The sequence below is a fragment of the Balearica regulorum genome, chromosome 5 (genome assembly GCF_011004875.1).
Source record: "Balearica regulorum gibbericeps isolate bBalReg1 chromosome 5, bBalReg1.pri, whole genome shotgun sequence".
Classification (NCBI taxonomy): domain Eukaryota; kingdom Metazoa; phylum Chordata; class Aves; order Gruiformes; family Gruidae; genus Balearica; species Balearica regulorum.
Genome location: NC_046188.1, coordinates 5785894 through 5804620, shown reverse-complemented (window position 1 = coordinate 5804620; position 18727 = coordinate 5785894). Strand labels below are relative to the sequence as shown.

At 45.1% G+C, this 18727-nt stretch overlaps 1 protein-coding gene across 4 annotated transcripts in view; it reads left to right on the top strand.

The window, feature by feature from the left end:
- Positions 1–18043, top strand: part of ARMH4 (armadillo like helical domain containing 4) — a 65652-nt gene extending 47609 nt beyond the window's left edge. For 2 of the 4 annotated variants that reach the window (XM_075753291.1, XM_075753292.1), the window contains 3 exons: positions 12957–12988; positions 16911–17045; positions 17255–18043. In XM_075753291.1, coding sequence (XP_075609406.1) covers positions 12957–12988; positions 16911–17045; positions 17255–17323 — 236 coding nt within the window. In that variant the 3' untranslated portion in view covers positions 17324–18043. Of the gene's footprint in view, positions 1–12956; positions 12989–14006; positions 14112–16910; positions 17046–17254 lie in introns of all 4 variants that reach the window. The other 2 variants (XM_075753290.1, XM_075753294.1) reach the window with 2 other exon arrangements.
- Positions 18044–18727: the final 684 nt, after the last annotated feature.

Here is an 18727-nt window from a genome sequence, read left to right as displayed (position 1 = left end):
TTGAGCTCCTTCCCTGGGAAATCATTTTAAGAGAGCTGCCGGACTCCATGTGGGGCTTGCCAGCAGCGGGGGAGTGGAGTACATTCCTGCTGGAGGGTCTGATCTCTGCTGTGAATGGATCCGTCACCCCTGCTCCTGTGGATGGGTGATTGCCCATGGTCACTCTGGTTCCTGTAGGCACCAAGCAGCCTGGTACAATGAGAATTACATTTCTGATTTAGTAGTGACACTTTCTGATGCATCAGATCCTGTTGCTTTGCTTCTAGTTTAGCCTGGTCTTACGTGACCTCATGGGATGTACACAGAGGACTTCCCCCCACTTTGTATACTATAAATTTAGGGTAACGGTGTTCATTCAAAATGCATTACAGTAAGTAGAAAGCATCATTCGCACTGCCTTGGCGTGATGCTGCATGTCATTACCTCCCTGTCTGCCTCACTTCCAGGCATGAAGTGTTTTTGTGCCATCGCTTTCCTGGAGCTTGGAGTCTAATCAGCAGTCTCCCGGTAGCCAGCTCTGCTGCGACCTTCTCAGCGACCTGCCCTCTGAAGAGTGCTGTAATTTCTGGAGTTTTTCTGGGTTTTAGGGGATAAAAATCTGCCAGTGACAGAGGCTATTTGTAGACAGGAGGAATAAATCACTGGGAATTGTAAGCACATGGGAAAATCACTGTACTACCAGTAAGATCCTACCATTTCCATGTTCTCTTTCCACTGGTTTGCTTTGCTCTTTGTTCATTCTCTTTCCTCTCTGCGATTTCCCTGGGGCCCATCCCCAAAGGTCTCCTGTGAACATTACAGGACGCTGGGAGGTTTTGGGGAAAGCCCATTTGCTTTTTTCACCTGCCTAATGAAAATATATAATTTTTCTTCTCTTCTTCCCCAGCTGGATAAGGATGCTTTGCTCCACAGATTTTCAGCCTTCACAGTTGCGAATTTTACCATAAGTGGAGATGGGTATTGACCATTTAGGGCTTAATATATAGCATGTCTGAGTCTTCAGTCGGGTTCATGTTGTCTTTAGTGGACAGTTGGTAAGGCACTACGTGGATTAAATGAAACAGCGTCTTTTCATGGACTCTTCATTAGCATCGAGTATGAAGTCTGGGCAGCACGGGTTGATGCGTCGCAGCTGGGTATCAATCACCTCCTCCCTGCAGCCGGGCTTCTCCTGGCAGCATGCACAATTTTCCTTATGTTATTGAAGGTATCAGTGGACACTACAGGTGTGTAATGTGACAGCAGGGCACGTCCTCTGGCAGAAATGGTGCAACTCTGCTGAAGTTAGTGGAGTTTCACCACACAGGGAAAGGCCGAGTTTGGTCTGTTGTCCCATGTTTCATGTTCCTTCGTGGAGCAGGAGTAAGATCAGGTTAAATTTCTGTCACAAATATATGCTCAGCAGCTTTCTGAGCATCAGAGTTCTTCCCTCTTTGGTCTTATGTTTATACGACAATTTATTTCTGCCTGCAAACATTCGTTAAAACTTCTTGTGCATGTTCCGTCTCCAAGAATAGGTAATACAGTGAGTGGATGCTAACGAGGGTAGGGAAAGGAGAATATATTTCATTTTCATTAGGACCCTAGATACTTTGATACTTAAAATAATGGGTTCCTAATGAGCATTTGTTTCCAAATAAGACCATTTTAATGTGATTTAATATTTGTACTGTATTACCTTCTAGAACATCACATCCAGGTGGAGATGTTACAGTAGGAGCTGTTAAAATATGTAGGAAGAGGCTCTGACATAAGCAACTTGCAAGAGAAACAGAAAAAACAGACTAAATATTATGTATTATACCCTTAATATTCCCATGGTAAAGATGGAAAATGGAATAACAGAGATTAATTTACTTGCCTGTGGTTGTACAAGAAGTCAATTGCAAGGCTATCGAACCAGCATCAGGAACCTTAAGTCCCCATTTGGTGTTTCATCACAAGAGCATCAAATCATAGTGGGAATCGATGTTCAGTTCTTGATGCAAGAGGAATGTGGGATCCGAATTTTTCAGTTAGAAAATATGAGCAAGTGCATTTTCCTTTTCTGACTGACACTGGACAGTGCTCAGTCTGCTTCTATTCCTAAGCATTTGCATGAAAATGAGTCTCTGAGATAATCAGATTTTATTTCTAGCATCTAATCAATGCTCAGGGCTTTGTGGTTTAATTACTAGCATAATTGTTTGCTGAAAACACAGTTCAATATCTATTTTTTCCTTTAAAGGTCAACTCCATCATTTTCATTTCCAACCGTTTAGTACTTTATTGATCTTTATGTCATTTCATGACGAGTGCTGCGTCTTGCCAGCCAAAATAAAGGCCAAAACTTGAAATAAGAAAAATACATTCTTTTTCTTAAATACAAAAATGGAAAATACCCTATTTCAGTCTTGCTTGCTGCAGGCAAATCCTTCACACAGCGTCCCCAGGAAAAATGATTCTGAAAATTACATTTGCTTTTTTATGGAAGGAAAAAAATCAAACCAAGAATCTTTTCAGAGCCTGATTAGTATCAGACATAAACTGAAGTACAGAATGAAATTTTGCAGTTTAGCTGCTGATCCTTTAAAGTAGATAAGGATGCGGGCTCTGCCAGGGGGACGTGAAGGTCTATGTGGCTTGCATTTAGAGAGGGCTGAGTGAGTGGGTTGAGTAGCGCGTGGAGAAATTACTTCTTTCTGTAGAGGGGAAAATCACATGGCTTCAGCTGGAAATTTGGAAGGTATTTAGTCAAATAACAGTGACCGTTGTTTTGCTGCCATCCTGCAGGAGAAACGAGATGCTGTTTATCAGAGGGATGTGTGAGGGACACTCTCCATCTGCAGCTTCTCCGGCTTTTTAACCGCTCCCCCACCTCATCACAGCGACTTGACATTTAGTTTTAATTTGCAAAAATGTATCTGTCTTTCCCAGATTATGGGAAAGGGTGCTGGGTTATAGAGCGGAAAATAGGCTTGTTGAAAAATGGGCATTAAAAGGTAGCATGGGACCGATTTCCATTTTGTGTTCTTTTTCTACAAATATACGGGGTCAAATCCTACAGTCATAGCTCAGACAAAACCATCGGCGATTTCAGGGGGACTTGGTGCCAGAAAGAGCTAAAAGATTGGCTTAATGTAAGTACGAAGATCCCCAAGCCATTTCTGCAGCTTGGCTCTTGGTGTCTGAGCTGTTATTTATCACGCTTTGTTTTCTCCAATCCCCAAGATGACTTGGGCAGATTGCAAACACAACACAGAGGCCGTTGACAGTAGGAAGAATTTATGTTCTAGGTCTGCATCCTCAGCTGCTGTAAATAAGGAGATGGCCAACGAAGGATCTCAACGTACCTTAAAGCATTTTAAAATACCTGTCATTAAGGTTGAGATGCACTTACTGTGGAAGGGTAATGCTTCCCCCATAAGGCATTGCCATCTAAATCTGCACATGCATGTGGCTTGCCTGAAGATAACAGCTGTGCCAATCATTAAATTTGTTGGATGTTTCCTGTTATATTCTAGTTTTTGATAACTTTGCTAAATTTTAACTGTTTGGAGAAATTTTTCCATGCTGTTTGCCCCAGATTTTTGAGAAACTTTTAGCTAAAGGACTTCACCTGCTCTAGTGGATGAAGAGAGGGAAAAAATAAATCATCAATAATTTTTTTGCTGGAGACCTCAGAAAAAAATAATAGGCAATTAGAAGTGGTATCTTGCGGAATACAAAAAAAACTGAGCGTTTCTTTACTCATGAGTCTTGACTTTGCAGCTTTAATACCCCTTTTAAGGTAGCTCTTGTGTGTCATTTATTTACATACCACTATCCAAATATTACTACATAAAATCAGCAGTTGAAGAGCCATGTATCCTATGAAGGAAAGCCTTCATGCGCTTTTTCAGTGCTTTTTTCAGGGCACTGATATATGTGTTACAGAGGTTTTGCTAATCCCTACACTCTGCATTCTTGTTAAATTTTGCCGTACACATGTTTTACTCTGCCACTCATCTGAAGTCCCTCTGTGGCTCCCCCCTCTCCAACCCAAATCACACTGGGCTGGAATGGACTTGTTCAGGCACCCTCATTGCTCACTGCAATGACCAGGTGAGCGATAGTAACCTGGACTCCTGTAACCCAGACAATGGATTAAAAATCTCCAAAGAGCAACAAAATGAACCCCAACCTGCCCTGAAAGTGCTACCCCACTTCATGCATGCTGTTTCCCTTGGAGAGGAGCTGAAGAAGAAATGCAGTGTGAAGACCTTCTGGCAGGCTTGGAAGCCCTTCAGACCCAAATCATCATAGACTCATAAAATGGTTTGGGTTGGAAGGGACCTTAAAATTCCACCCCCCTGCCATGGGCAGGGACACCCTCCACTAGCCCAGGTTGCCCAAAGCCCCATCCAACCTGGCCTTGAACAATTCTAGGGATGAGGCATCCACAGCTTCCTGTGCCAATGCCTCACAACCCTCACAGTAAAGAATTTCTTCCTTATATCTAATCTAAATCTCCCCTCTTTCAGTTTAAACCCATTCCCCCTTGTCCTGTCACTCCCTGTCCTTGTCACCAGTCCCTCTCCAGCTTTCCTGGAGCCCCTTCAGGGACTGGAAGGGGCACAAAGGTCCCCCCAGAGCCTTCTATTCTCCAGGGTGAACCACCCCAACTCTCTCAGCCTGTCTCCATAGCAGAGGTGCTCCAGCCCTCAGATCATCTCCGTGGCCTCCTCTGGACTCGCTCCAACAGCTCCATGTCCTCCTTATGTTGGGGGCCCCAAATCAGGGTTTGCTGTCTGTCATGTCTCAGCCAAGGGGACCCAGAGTTTGGAGTTTTGAACAGAGATTTTCACCATTGCCTATGAGACCACGCTGTGTTTGCTTTTAGCTGTGGGATATTAGATCTTGCAATCATCGCACATTTATGTGGTAGAGTGGCCGTTGCATTTCAGGTCTTTATAGGAGATTAACGTATTTGTCTTTCTCTCCTTAGTTCAGTAAGACTAATGATATGGAGGCTGGGCTATAGAGGGGAGGACAGAAGATAATATCACAGTTAGAGCAAGAATTGGGCAGCTTCTGTGTGGAATAAATCACAATATGTGTCAATAGTACTATTGCGTGTGCCCCGTTCCAGGTCCTCTGGCTTCACTGCCTTTGTGCTTCCTCCTTCACTGTCACCCATCTTGTCTCATGCTTTGCACTTCTCCCAAGTGAAACTTTCTGTTTGAAAACACCCAGGCAATCTGGCGTCAGAGCTGCTCAGTTGTCTGTAGCCAGCGGAAGAGAAGGGCTTCTTCAGAGGAAAAATCAGACCTGGAGTGGGGTGGATGACATTGTGCAGGTGCTGGTCTCTCCCTCGGTGACTCTGGGAGTTGAAATTAGATAGATTTTTAATTTGGCCATCTCAGATAAGTGGCTGAAGTTTAATGGGATACACCTTAAGTCTTGCAAACATTTTTTCCTTTTCAGGTAGGCAGTGATGATGTGCATCTTAGAGAGAAGGAGGGCTCGCTACAAGTGGCAGAGCTGATTAGCAGCTAAGGCATCCCAATTCAATTTGTAGCCCTGCTTTATATTCCCAATATGGGCACTGTGACTATGTCATGAATAAAAGCTGGTGAATATGAACATTTTCAGCATACAAGAAAACCCATTAGGTAAAGCAGGGTGGATTCTCACTGCTGGTTAAGTCCATGTGTTGCTCTAGGAGCTATGCCAGGGCAGAGCGGTGGAGATCCTGGTCCAGCATGTGCTCCGTCGGAAGCGTTGCCATTACCGTAAACAAGATTTGCATTTCCCCTCCCAGAGTGCATGCAGCTTTTGGACATGGTGCAATCCAGTAGACATTTAATTGTACAACAAACGGCGACAGCCAATTCACAGCAATGTCCTGCTGATGCCTCTTACTCTTAGGATACCGAGAGGTTTTCTACCTTGGCTTTGTTTTAACATCTTACACCTGTCTGGGATCACTTAGGGAGAAACAAATAATTTGTCTATGCCAACAAGTGTTTTCAAGGCACCACAGAAGAACTGAATTTCCAGAGAAAATGCAAAGGCAGAAGCTCAGCAAGTGGCCACTCAGTGTGGGCAGATCAAGGTGGAAAACAGCTTAAAAAGTGCAAGGGAAAAGGAAAAGGAGAAACCTGGCCTAACGCCATGGGGAAGGCAGTGTCAAAAGCATTGATAAGGTCAGGGAAGGAGTTAAGAAGCCCACTTTAGCTTCTGCTTTCTGGGTGAGCCTGGTGGGTTGTCCTGCCCATCTCCCTGTCTCTCTGAAGAGGTTTGGGTGGGTCGTGGCAGGTGGCAGTGTGCAGCCAGGCTTGGGTTGTTGCTGGGTGGACAGGGAAAAGGTGGTAGTCGGCACAGTTAATAAACCAGACAGATGTATGGTAATTATTACAGTCCAGTTTGTTAATTCAAAGTTTGCCCAACAGAATTTTTTTTCTGAAAATATAAATGGTAATTGTCAGTTTGACATTTGTATGATTATCTGGCCATTCAAGTCTTCTTGAGTTGGGCATGGGGGGAAATGCATTCATCAAAGTTTCCATCAGATTGGTATAGTTTTTCTTCTGGAATTAAAAATATGCTGCCTTCCAGCCAAATGCCATTTGCTGTATTATTTATTTGTGCTAGTAAGTAAATTGGCAATTGTGGTTTTTTGAGGAAAAGGAGCCGATGCAGCCTTGTGCCATTAACTTGTCAGAGCTGAGCAGATGAAACACGGAGCATTTCTGCAAAATTGTTCTTGCTAGTCTCATTTAAAAGAAAGTCTTACCTGCAAGAGAAAAGGATGAAATCTGTAATGTAATAGGGCAGACTGCTTGGTGTAGACAGACTAATTTAAAGTAATCGATCTTTTCTTTATTTTTTTAAACTTTAACCAGCTCTCCTTTGCTGGAATGAGGAATACAGCTTGGAAATTGTACATGTAAATGAAGGAAGAGGAGAACTAACTGTAGCAAATCTTGCTCTAGTGTGTGTAACAGAGGTTACAGTAATGTCCTGTTTTCTCACTGCAGAGGCTTACACTGGCAGCAGGGTCTCTAGCAAAGTCTAAACATCAAGGACAAAGTTTTTTCCTCCTGGCTACCACCAGCTGTTCACCCTAACCAGCAGCAACGCCAAACCCAGCCTTTTCACGACAGGGAATGGGAAGAGCAGGGTGGCGACCAGGCAAAGAGGTGAATAAATTTGTTCTTGGACAAATTGTCCTTGGGAAAAAGGTGATGGCAAAGCTGTGCTGAGCTGCATCGATTGCAAGGTGCAGTTACGTTTCGCTGTACTGACATACACAAAGCGTCCTCACTACGTACTTACAATTTCCACACACTTGCAAGCCGGCCTTTTCTTGCCTTGCAGGAACCATAGTCGTGGGTGGAACGAAGACCTTGTCCTGGCTGGAGGAAGCCAGAGCAAACGCAACATCCATGACAAGCATTGCCAGTACTCAAAAAGAGCTGCTTTCCTTGCTCCTTGGCTCCGTCCGTCTTTGCCTCCTGCATCTTCTCTGATGCACAGATCACTTGCGGGGGGACTGTCATCTGCTGCAGTGGGGGCCTTGTCCTTGAACAGCTTCTCTGGTTCCTGAGACAGGGATGTCTCTGATTTCAGATAGACGTGAAAGCAATTAATGGTAGCTGTTTGATCAAAATCTTTTCATGCCCTGAGCATATTGAAGTAACTGATATTTTCTGATTTCTCAGAATGAAGCCTGGTGGAGCTTTCTCAGCCTATTGCATTTAAGAAAGTACAGATGTCATGGTTGAGTCAGGTTACCTGAGCTTCAGGTTAGTTCTTAACCATAAAACAATCCTTCAGTACTTTTCTCTGCTCTTTGGAGAGTGTATAGGACCTTGGGTACCACATTTTCACCACTGATCTGGTGGTCGTGGTGGAGAATTATTAAAAGAGAGAAGGTGCTGGATGTACAGATCAGTATCAAAATGAAGTTCTGGAATGAAGATATAAATGCTGGATTTGAAAATACAGTGAGATGCACAGGGCAGAGGGATAAGGTGCTGATTTTGCCATGGAAAAAACAAAATTGCTTTAGATGATGATTTAAAAAAAGGAATATGATTAAAACAATGTAATAAGATGAAACTAAAGTGACAAGATAAAGCAGCAGGGCATCCAAGAGGGGAAGGGGGAGACAGAACTGATGGCAGGAGGGCATGAATTATTGATTGAAACCTCCACCAGAAGGTAAAATCTTTGCATTTTCTTATCTGGGAAGGGAGAGAATGAATGAGAAGCGAACAGAATTATTAAGCAGCTTTATCATTGCATTGGAGTGGATAATTAGGCAATTAGGATTACTAAAAGTTGGCAAAGCATGAAGCCCAGAGGACTTGTGCTTCTGATTTCAGAGGAGGGTGGTGATGGAAGCAGGGAAATGCCTTTGGCAAGAGATTTGACGGTGCATTATGGTGAGGCTTAAAGGGCAGATCCTGGCTCTAGCACCCAGCACCCTGCAGCTTCCAGAACAAAACAGGGTTCAAGAGACCTGACCAGTAAAAAGGAACTTATTTGAAGGTGGACAGTCCTCTGAATAGCAAGAAGAAGTGAGGTTGTGAATGAAGGCCCCCGATAAGGGTTCAGGGAAGGAGAGCACAGCTAATAACGCTACATATGGACCCATTTTTTTCCGTGGTGGGGTTGCACAGTAGCCATGGGAGCCACTGTGTAGTAAATGTTTTCTGTGTTTTTTCCAGATCTTTGTCCTCAGTTAACATGCATTCTCCTTTCAGGTGAGTTGTTCGTAGCAAGACTTTGCAGGGCCATAAGCTGAGGATGCTGCAGGATCCTTGAGCACAGCATCAAGAGGTCAGACTCTTCCCTAGGAGGACAGTGTCAGACTGTGGTTTAGACTTGCAGTGAATATGGTCTGTTATACTACCTTAATTTCATTTTCTTTGGTCAGCAGTAACAAATATTGGATTTTCCCCTGATGTAAATCATGCAAACACTTCATTGTCAGGGGGTCTTTCCAGCTGAGCTTGAAGGCAGCTTCCAAACCTCTTCTGCTTTGATTCTCCATTGTAAATTATATCTGGTCACCCCTTTCGTAAAGAGGAGCTCCGTAAAAAACAAATGAACAGCTTGTGTAAGCTGGCTGCATCGATTTTTGTAGGGAATGCAAAGCTGTAGGATACAGTGGAAAGGAGAGGGATGGGAACCCAAGAGCCGTCTCCAACAAGAGTTTGTGTGGATTTACAACACTGAAGAGTTCAGTGGTGAAAGGCGATGTTGGGCCATCCAGTGCCATATACCACAGAGCCTCAAATGTCACCTATAGCCCCTCTCCTGAGCCTTCAGCCTGTGTCTGGCAACACCTGAACTTTCAGGAAAGTTATGTTCATGGGGCTTTTCAGCTGTCCCTCTGGAGCAGGTTCCTCCAAGGAAGGGCCAGGCAGGCACGGCAGGCTGCTGCTTGCCCCTGCAAATTAACCGAACTTCTTTAGTTGGCACTGTGGCTTTTTAATAGCTGGCTGCACATTTTGAGGGGGAAAGCTGAGTAAAAATGACTAAAAATAGCACAGTGCATCTGTAACTGTCTGAATTCATCCTGGGCTGCTCTGATGCCAATGCCAGACAACTGTGCTCCTCCTCCGTGCTCCTGACATGCTTAATCTTAAGCTATGCGTTATTTAAAATTAATTTGCAGAGATGCAGACATTATATAAATCACTGAGGATATGTCAGATTATGTATGTAATTTTCAGAAGTGCTCCACACTTGTCTAACTCAGCTCCCCATGAAAACAAGGGATCAAAATTAAGCCAAGGCAGAGAGAGTCTGGACTAGTCACCATCCTTAAAATGCCACGAAAGATGAGCCAGCAGTGCAGACACTTGTTAGTAATTTCACATCCAGAGACTGTTGTCATTTGTTCAGGACATTCAGTGATCAGGGAAGAAAAAAAAAGAGATGATGAAAAATACATTGATTAGAGTATTTGTTACTAATTATTTGCTTGGCCTCATTGGCAAGTCACCTAGCGTTCTCGGAGAGCGTTGCATTTTTATGAGAAGGTGCCATCCACAATGTTCCTCTTCCCAAACCAAATTCAGAATATTAATTACGGATAACAATGCATAATTAGAGTATGAAGGCCAGAATTAATCGATGGTAGCCATTTAGCATAGATATCAATTCTAACTTGAAAAAGTGCTTTGTCTCCTACCCACACCCAGTAGTGTCAGGATATGGGTAAATTATTGGAGCAGTAAGCACTCGGTTCTAATGACATGGCGGCTTGTCATTTCTTCAAAGGTGTTAAAACAGTTTTGTCCATTAGTGACATGAAAAATGTTTGTAATTCATGGTAATCCGGTGCTCCTTGACTTGTCATGGCCCCAGCCTGACCGGCTGCAGAGTCGAGGGGTCCGGGACCTTGGCTGCGGCTGCTCCAGGAGAGCTGGACCCACGACTGCTGCACACCAGTGCAGTCCTGCCAGCACATTACAGGGCCAGCCAGGTTTTTGACCTCCTACTGTCTTAACCTACTGAATTTGGGACCATTATTTTCCTCCAGCACAGATCAGAGGCTTTCACCCAGCCAGCCAGCTTGTGGCTACGTTAGAGCATCTCTCGGAGAGGCATCCAGTCTGGGGAGAAATCATGTTGTGTTGTTTTTTCTGTGGCTTAGGCTGATTCATGAAGACATCTGACATGTGCTCTACATGGCTGAAAACAAGGTTGGGTTGAATAATAAGCAATTGTATAAATAGCAAATAAAGATTTGTACTGTCGCGTTTGGGGTCCCAACGGACTGCTGCTGTTGTATTGCAGAGCAGAGGGGAATGAAGCCAGAATTTGTGTTTGTTGAAAGTAGGTAGTAGAATACTATAGATCAGCCCCTGACTATGACTTGCCAGAAATACTCCAGAGTTAGTTCATTGCTGCTTTAAAGGCACCGTTGTTCAGCTGCAAGAAATTGGGTCGACTATTGATGAGATCACCGATGCCATATAATTTTTGTGAAAGACATGGAAAAATAGGCTTTGTGCTTAGCTTGAGTTGGGGCCAACCGAGCATCACAGTGGCTTTACGTGGCTGTGGGCACGCACCATGTGTAGGCGTGTAGCTGTCTGGATGTGCACGGAGGACATCAGCCCAAAGCTTCAAAATGTGCACTGTGGTTTTGAAGCTGTGGCTGTTACTGTGTGACTGTGAGTCACCATCACTATTCCTCCTGGGAGCCTGGAATAAACACAATAGCATCGTTAAACATGAGAATCATGAGAAGACTCTTTGGCAAGAATTTTGGGATGAATTCCTTTGGTTTGCAATATTTGTGTTTTTAAGCAGAATCTTCCTGGTGTTTAGTATCTCCCATGCCTGTCAGTGAGGCAGCAGCATAGGGGCTCTCCTTGAAAGTCTACGTGACATTTACACCTTGTGTTTAGTGTTACATCTAGAAACCCAGCTGAGAAACCTAGCCCAGGGGAACCATGCATTTCCTCCATATCTGGTATTCCCCTGGGAGTGAAATTCAAGGCGTGCAGGTTTGGGCTGACAGAAGATGATGGTGATGGCACCTTCATAATTTGAGTTTGCTACAGTTTAGTCCATGCAGGTCAAGACTAACGGTGGGAAGAGTTGATAACAGTAGAGCTCTTGTCCTCTTCTAGTGCTGCGGGTGTCTGAGTACGTCTCCTGGATAACTCATTTTATTTCTTAGCTACCCATCAGAGATAGGTGAGTTTGCATGTATGCCTCTGTGCCTGTTTCACACTTTTTTCCACCTCTAGGTAACTTGGGATCCTTCTGTTTGGAAAGTGTTATGTTACTAATAGTTAAAAAGAGAGTATTCAAATCACTCTGAACTTGTTAAAATGATGCAGTTTAATTCAGCGATGCTAGCGTCTGGGCTGAATCTTATTACTTCCTAGCTGTTGTGCTTCTCCATATTGTATCTGAGACATAAAAAGACCATTTACTGATGGCCCTACTGCTGGAACCTCCCTACTCACAGTAAAGCTCTCATTTCAGAAGGATGGTTACCCTGAGTGATATATGTGCATGTAGACTCTGATACTGCTAATGCACCTTTGAAGGGAGCTTCTGGAAGAAAACAGGCTTGGAAATAAAAGCCTCACTCCATAAACTTAAAACACAGTTGTCGAACTCTGAAAAAAACCACAACGTTTAACAGTTTTCTTGCCTCTTACCTATTAAAACCTATTAGCGGATCTCTCAAAGGCTGAGCATTTTGTCTCCGGCACAGTGCAGACGAATCCATCCGCCTGTGGAGTTAATGACTCGTGCACCCGCTGCTAAGCGGTTGCAGTTCTTTGAGATTAACTGAGTATTTCATCCCAAAGTACATACAAATAAAGACTTTTAATTCTTGGGTATCATATTTCATGGGACTTATATTAACTGTTAGGAAATGAAAGTCTCTGTGATGGCAGTATAAATGTACTTGGTTTAGTAATTTAGCACCTCCAGTGCTATCCCAGTCCTCTGGTGACTTCCCAGAGCAGGCAGGGGCTTCTTCCAGAAAAGTGGAGGAATAAAAGACAGGGAATAATACTTTTTTTTAGGCATTGTTACAGACTATGCCAAATAGAGGGAAGAATATCTCTGTGGAGGAGGCCAGTGGAAGGGGATAGCCATGCTGTAAGGCTTTCTCCTTGTCAGACATCCCAGTGTGTATATGAGAAGTGCTGGTTAAAAACCCACAAAAACTGAAATACTGTTTTTCATCTTCCTTTTTCAGTCACTCTGAAGATGTGAATTGCACGGGCAAAAACGAGCTTCTCGCCTGCCAATTCACTTGAAGAGTTTCTTGTGTTGATTTGCTACATTTGCTCTTTTTCATGAATGAGAAGAGAGGAAATCTAATGAAAAGTGTTATCAGCTTGTCAAGTTAATTAGTGTCTATTTCAATAGTATCGTTATCATTCATTACTAATTAATATAACATAATCATAACATGATTACAGCTTTTTTGTCTTATTTTTCAGTGAGAAGCTGGATGGAGAAGCTGAAAGATAAGGTAGGAGGCTCAGTGTTTCAATTACTTCAAAAGCAAAACCATTTTTACTTGCAGGAATAAACTCTTGTCAGTGCAGTTCATTATCTCTACAAAGACAATTGAGAAGGGGCTTAACATTTTCTCTGGGAGGCAATGAACCAGATGCTGCTGTTGTATATAGTGGTGTAAATCCACAGTACATCCCTGATGAGCAGTAACTAAGGGCAGAAGGAGGGACAGGGTATTTGAGAGACTTCTCTGCACTAGAAAATCACCTTCTCTTCAGACTACCCGAGTTACTTTTTTTTTTATAGCCCTCTAACTTACCTCCACCCCTTTTCTCTAAGCTTGGTTCTGGATCCAAACCAAGAGGATCTGGTGATCCTCTCTGGTGAGAGGCTGCATGCCATGCCACTGCCTCTGGACGAGACCTTTTCTGCCTCCACATGCAAGAAGAGCTGCAAATTCCTGGAAGGAAAAAGCAAACACAAGAAGACAGAAAAGATAACAGACCCTGATCTTTTCCTTGGCACTAGAGTGGTGGTACATGGAATCAAAAGTTATGCCAGCCTCATACAGTGATGGCTTTTTAGGCTCTGCTGCCCGAGGGCAAATATTAACATTTTGAAATGGTTGTGAAACCTTCCAAATGTTGTGTTGATGATGGCAAAGCCATGAAGCTAGAAATGAGGTAACAGTAGTGTTTTAAGACAAGAACATTTGGGGACTCAACAGGGCTTGGAAATTCTTGAACAGGATCAGAGTTAATAGAAAAAAAAACAAAACAAAAAACACCACAAGGAATAAAGACTTGATAGGAAACTCCAGCCCCTGAAAATCCATCTCTAAGTGTAAGCAGATTGTCACTCAATGAGCCCAGCCTTCCCACATGATCTCCACCAAATTCCAGCAGCACTTTGCCATCAAGTCTGAACAGAGAGACGGGGTCTGGGTATCTGTTTTCCAGGACTGGGGACTGGAAGGGTTTAAGGTGGGTTCCTGCCCAGCCCTTGTTGAGTTGTTTTTCTGCCTACAATAGGAAGGAGGCATGTCTAGTGTGGTCTATGCTCATAGCAGAGCACCTTGGCCTGGGATTCAGCCAGAGCGAACACTGAAAGAACAGAGAATGGTTTTCCAGACGAAGGTAAAAAGCAGACACCAAGACTGGTTGAGTGCCTGGAGTGAATGTAGCATGTACAGGTCACCTGCTCATGCCAGACCTACCCCAGCCGGCACAACACAAGCTCAGGGGCATCAGGTGTCTTCTCACTGAAGCCGTAGCTTTCACTTCTTTTCTCTTGGCACCTTGTTGGCTACCTCTGTCTTTCCCCATTGCAGAGGGGAGGTGCGTGTTCCAGTATCCAAAAGAGTTGCTCTGTAGATTCTGAACCTCTTGCAGGTAGGCGTTGGACTGCATGGCAGTGCCCAGCACAAACTTTGGTGTAACCGAGGGTCTGCTAGTGTCCACCTGAAAGAGAGACTCGGCCCTGAGCCATCTTCTCCTTTGGGGAACGGCAGATGTGTGGAGGCAGATCTGCACCTTGCTCATATTTTCCCCTAGAAAAGCCCAACAAAAACCACTCCCCCACCCCTAACCAAATGCTGGTGAAGCAAATCACCCCCAAATAAACCCACTCACCCCCATTTCCTCCTCTTCCTTGTTGAGTTTATCAGCACGAGTCGTCATATGTGCCCCTCTAATTTGCTGTTGGCAAAGCCCTGTCCTCTTTAATTTGCACTCCTGCCATCCAAAAGAGTATCCTGGACCATGACAGCCCCATGCCTGAGAGGGGTGTCCTCCTGTATCCATCAGGCCTGCTCTGCTGGGAGAGGGAAGGCTGGGGGAGTGTGGGACCAGGAGCACGAGTCAGTAACAGATTTATGTCCAGTCTCCTGCAAACACTGTGCAAATGTTGCATCTGGCGTGCCGAATAATGGACACGAGGTTCTTCTAAAATCCTCTGTTGCTGTTATCTCAAAGTCCAGTGGAGCCAGAAAGGTCATGGTCATGGATTGAGTGTATTAAAAGCATCCCTAGGATCTGTAAAGAAGCTGCATCATGGTCAAGGGGTAAAAAAAGTGGCTTCAGAGTGGCCTGTGAAATGAGGTCTCCTGTCAAGCAAGCGCAGCAGCCCTCATGAGTTGGGCTGCGTGACACAGAAGCACTGGGAGAACAGGTCCTGGACCTGCTTCGCATTGCAGGCTTTTGGGGTAGAAGTCATAGGTCCAGCTGTTGGGGGGAGACTGTAAAACAGCATGGGCTGGCCAGGCGTGAGAAAGGCTCGTGGACAGGCTAGAGTTCACCATGTTAAAACCAGTAATTCCTGATACGGAGACTCAGCTGGGCAGCAGCTAAAAATCCGTCTCCCGGCTCCCCTCGCTGCCCACGCCAGCAGCAAAATTCCTGAAATAGAAAAACCCATGCTGCATTAATTAGGTCACCCAATTAAGGCACCTTAATTGCCTCGCAGATATACAGTCTGTTAGCTGTGTTCTCACTAACCTCCTTTTTGGGATCTGGGGTGCAGGCACGCATCTCCCCTCCAAGCACACGTGCTGAGCGGGGCCGGATTTTCTGGGAGGGCATCCAGGGAACCTGCAAGATGCAGCTGAAGATCCCTCAAGCCTTGGTTTCCAGGCACAAAGGTGTTACTATTTAAAGCGCCAAGCAGGATCTGGAGGGGTTAGGGAAAGCAAAACAGCCCTTGTTAGCATTGTATCTGCCCTAGATGAAAGCAGTTATTTTCATTCTCCAGGTACGTGTGCGAAGGCAGGGCAGCACACACTGAATAGTTTCCCCCACACACACACTCAGTGGATTATGGAAGAAAAGCAATTACGGTGTAAGCATGTGTTGTTAAGTTGTGTTGCAGTTTGGGAATGCAGATGGCAATGAGTGGTTGTAAGCAATGGACTGAGGCTTGCTAAGAGCTATTTGATACTCCTCTGAATTGTGCACGTGTCCCTTGGCAGGTGTAAAATCTGTTTTGGGGGGTGTAGATGGAGAAGGGTAAAGCTGTAATGCACAGCAGAGGACTCTGCTGCTGCAGTGTGAACGAAGGCAGCGCTGATGACGGAGGGAGCCAGGCTGTACCTGCCTCCCTCACTCCGCTGAGACCCCCAGCCTGCATTAGGTGAGGATGCTGAGGCAATTTGACACTTTAAAACTTGGGTTAATTTTCATTTCAAACAGTAAATTATAAAATAACAAGCACTTGGGAATATTTTCTAAAGGATTTTAAATGTTTGAATGTTTAAATCAGTCCTGCTATCTGTATTTTTTTCTGTAATGGGGAATGCAAACATTTGGATCATAGCAATTGAATTAGAGCTGATTTACGTTTGCTCTGCTTCCCTTAAGGCCAGCTGAAGGTGTGCGTGCCCTCCCTCTACGTCATTGTCCTGCTCGTGCAAGTCACCCCTTCCCATGCAAAGCGAAAGCATCTGGCTCAAAGATTTTGAGTGCGAAGCTGAGGATGCTCAGGCTGAGCTGGGCAGGGAGAGGGCAAACTGCTGCATCTTCCTGCGACGTGAGCACAGCCTGGCCTCGCACTTCAGCTCCTTCAGAGACCCGGCTGCGGGCATTGGGAGCAGCTTCTGCCGTCCCCGTGCTGAGATATTCCTTTACGTGTGCACCCTTATTAACAGGCACTTCACCCCAGCACTTGCAACTCTGCACCAAAATTGTTTCCTCTCCTAAAAGGGGGCAAACACGGCAGTGTCTCAGCAGTATCTGTTAGCAAAACAGCGAGTGAGCCGCGGTGGTTACCAGCTTGGTCCTGGAGTGGGGCTGGTTGGAGACTTGTTATCGGGTGATAGGGACTCAAATACAATAAACTTTGATGAAAGCAGCATAGGGATGTGTCACAGTCCTAGACTGGTGGAAGATGACTCTAAAGGATGGTCTTGTGAGCGCCGCTCCGCTTCTCTCTTTTCTGCATAGGCAGGATACATGTCGGGGATGCTGGTTCCTGTAGGAGTCGGGATAGCCGGAGCCCTCTTTATCCTGGGAGCACTCTACAGCATTAAGATTATGAATCGCCGAAGGAGAAATGGCTCAAAGAGACATAAAAGAAAGGTACGACAACTGCCAAGGAAAACCCCAATCCCACCCGCTCTCCTGTTAACCATTTTGGCTGTAAAGCGAGCGCAGCCTGGTTATGGTGATGGTTTGTTTGGGTTGAAGTGCCCAGGATCTCTTGGTTAGAGTATGGGGGGGGAATCTGAATGCTCTTCGTTTCCTTTTTTTGCACGTGGAGGTCTTCAATGTTTCTTTTCTTCCCCTAGCAGAGGGAATTTAACAGCATGCAAGACCGAGTCATGCTCTTAGCTGACAGCTCTGAAGATGAATTTTGAATGAAACTGCAGTGCCCTTGTGATAGCCCGTGACTTTTAAAAGGAGGGAGGGGGAGAAAAAGAACAAGCGACTTTCTGCTGCATCGCTGCTCTCCGCCGCCCCGAGCCACCGAGCAGTGGTCGGTACCACCCCGGCGAAACGGCATGCTATGCTCTACGTGTACCGCGCAGTGATGTTTGTTTTGATACAGTAGTGAGATTTCACATTCGCACCCGGCGCCTCATTCAGACCCACAGCGCATCTTGTTACAGCTGGAGCTGATCCATATGGATGATTATTTTCCTATTACCCTGGTGTACTGTTTTGGTCCTGGCTGGCAGTAATCTAATCATAACAATAGCTCTCACCTAACCCGGGAATGGAAATCTTTACTGTGAATGACTTCTGTCCAATTCGTTAATTTTAAATGTTACATTACCTGAGCTAGAGTTCACTAGTGCTAAGATTAGCTGCTCTGCTTAATTAATGAGTTATACACTTGAACTGTATCCCTTGCCACCTGAGAAGTGCCCACGTACAGTGTTGTCGATACAGTTTGAAGCACATTTCCACACTAGGTTCCCCGACTCTCACCCCTTCTTTCTTCCTTCAGCTCTGCTCCACGCTTCTTGGAGACACACAGGAATGGCCTCAACACTTGATTCACCACGAAAGTCCTAGTCCATTTTCAACCAGCACTGTCTGTTACAGCACAATAAATACCAGCGCTCACCTCCTGACAGATAGTCTTGCATGGATCTCTTAGCTTTTGTTCAGTGTGCAAGTAGGTAAGAGAAGAGGCAGGTCAGGGCTTTCTTCAGCTTCTGCCTCCTGTCTGAAGGACACTAGTTATTGGTTCATCTCTTTCACAAGGCTGCATTCACATAGAGATGAAAGTGGAGCATCTGTCTCCTTTACCCACTGGAAATTGCATTTTCAGCCACTGAAAGCTGTGTGAACGGCAGCACCTCTGGGGGATCTGGATGGGTCTTGTCTCCAGATCACCGAATGCACCAAAGGTTGCAGGGCGGGTGACTGTCAGTGTTGAGGGATTCATGGCTAATAGTTGGAAAGCAGCAGCAGCCACAGCTGGAGAGACGTCTGCTGTGGGGAGGTGAAATGGTCACACTGGGAGCCCTTGGCCATGGGGGAAAAGGTGAAGCTATAGGACTGATGGCCGCAGAGGGCTGTGGAGGTGAAGCCCCAGGGTGGCATGGGGTGGGGGCAAGCTGCCATGCTGCCTAGGCTGCTAGCACCGGGTTCTATAGGGAGACAGCTAGTGTCTGAGATGTTACGGGAACCAAGCTGGGGAAACTAATGTTGCTTTGCATAGAAATGATGTCAAAATAGCTAGAAAAAGGGCTGCGTTACTTTTATCTCTGCTTCTGGTTGTGAAATTACTTCAAGCTGACGCTTATGCAAAA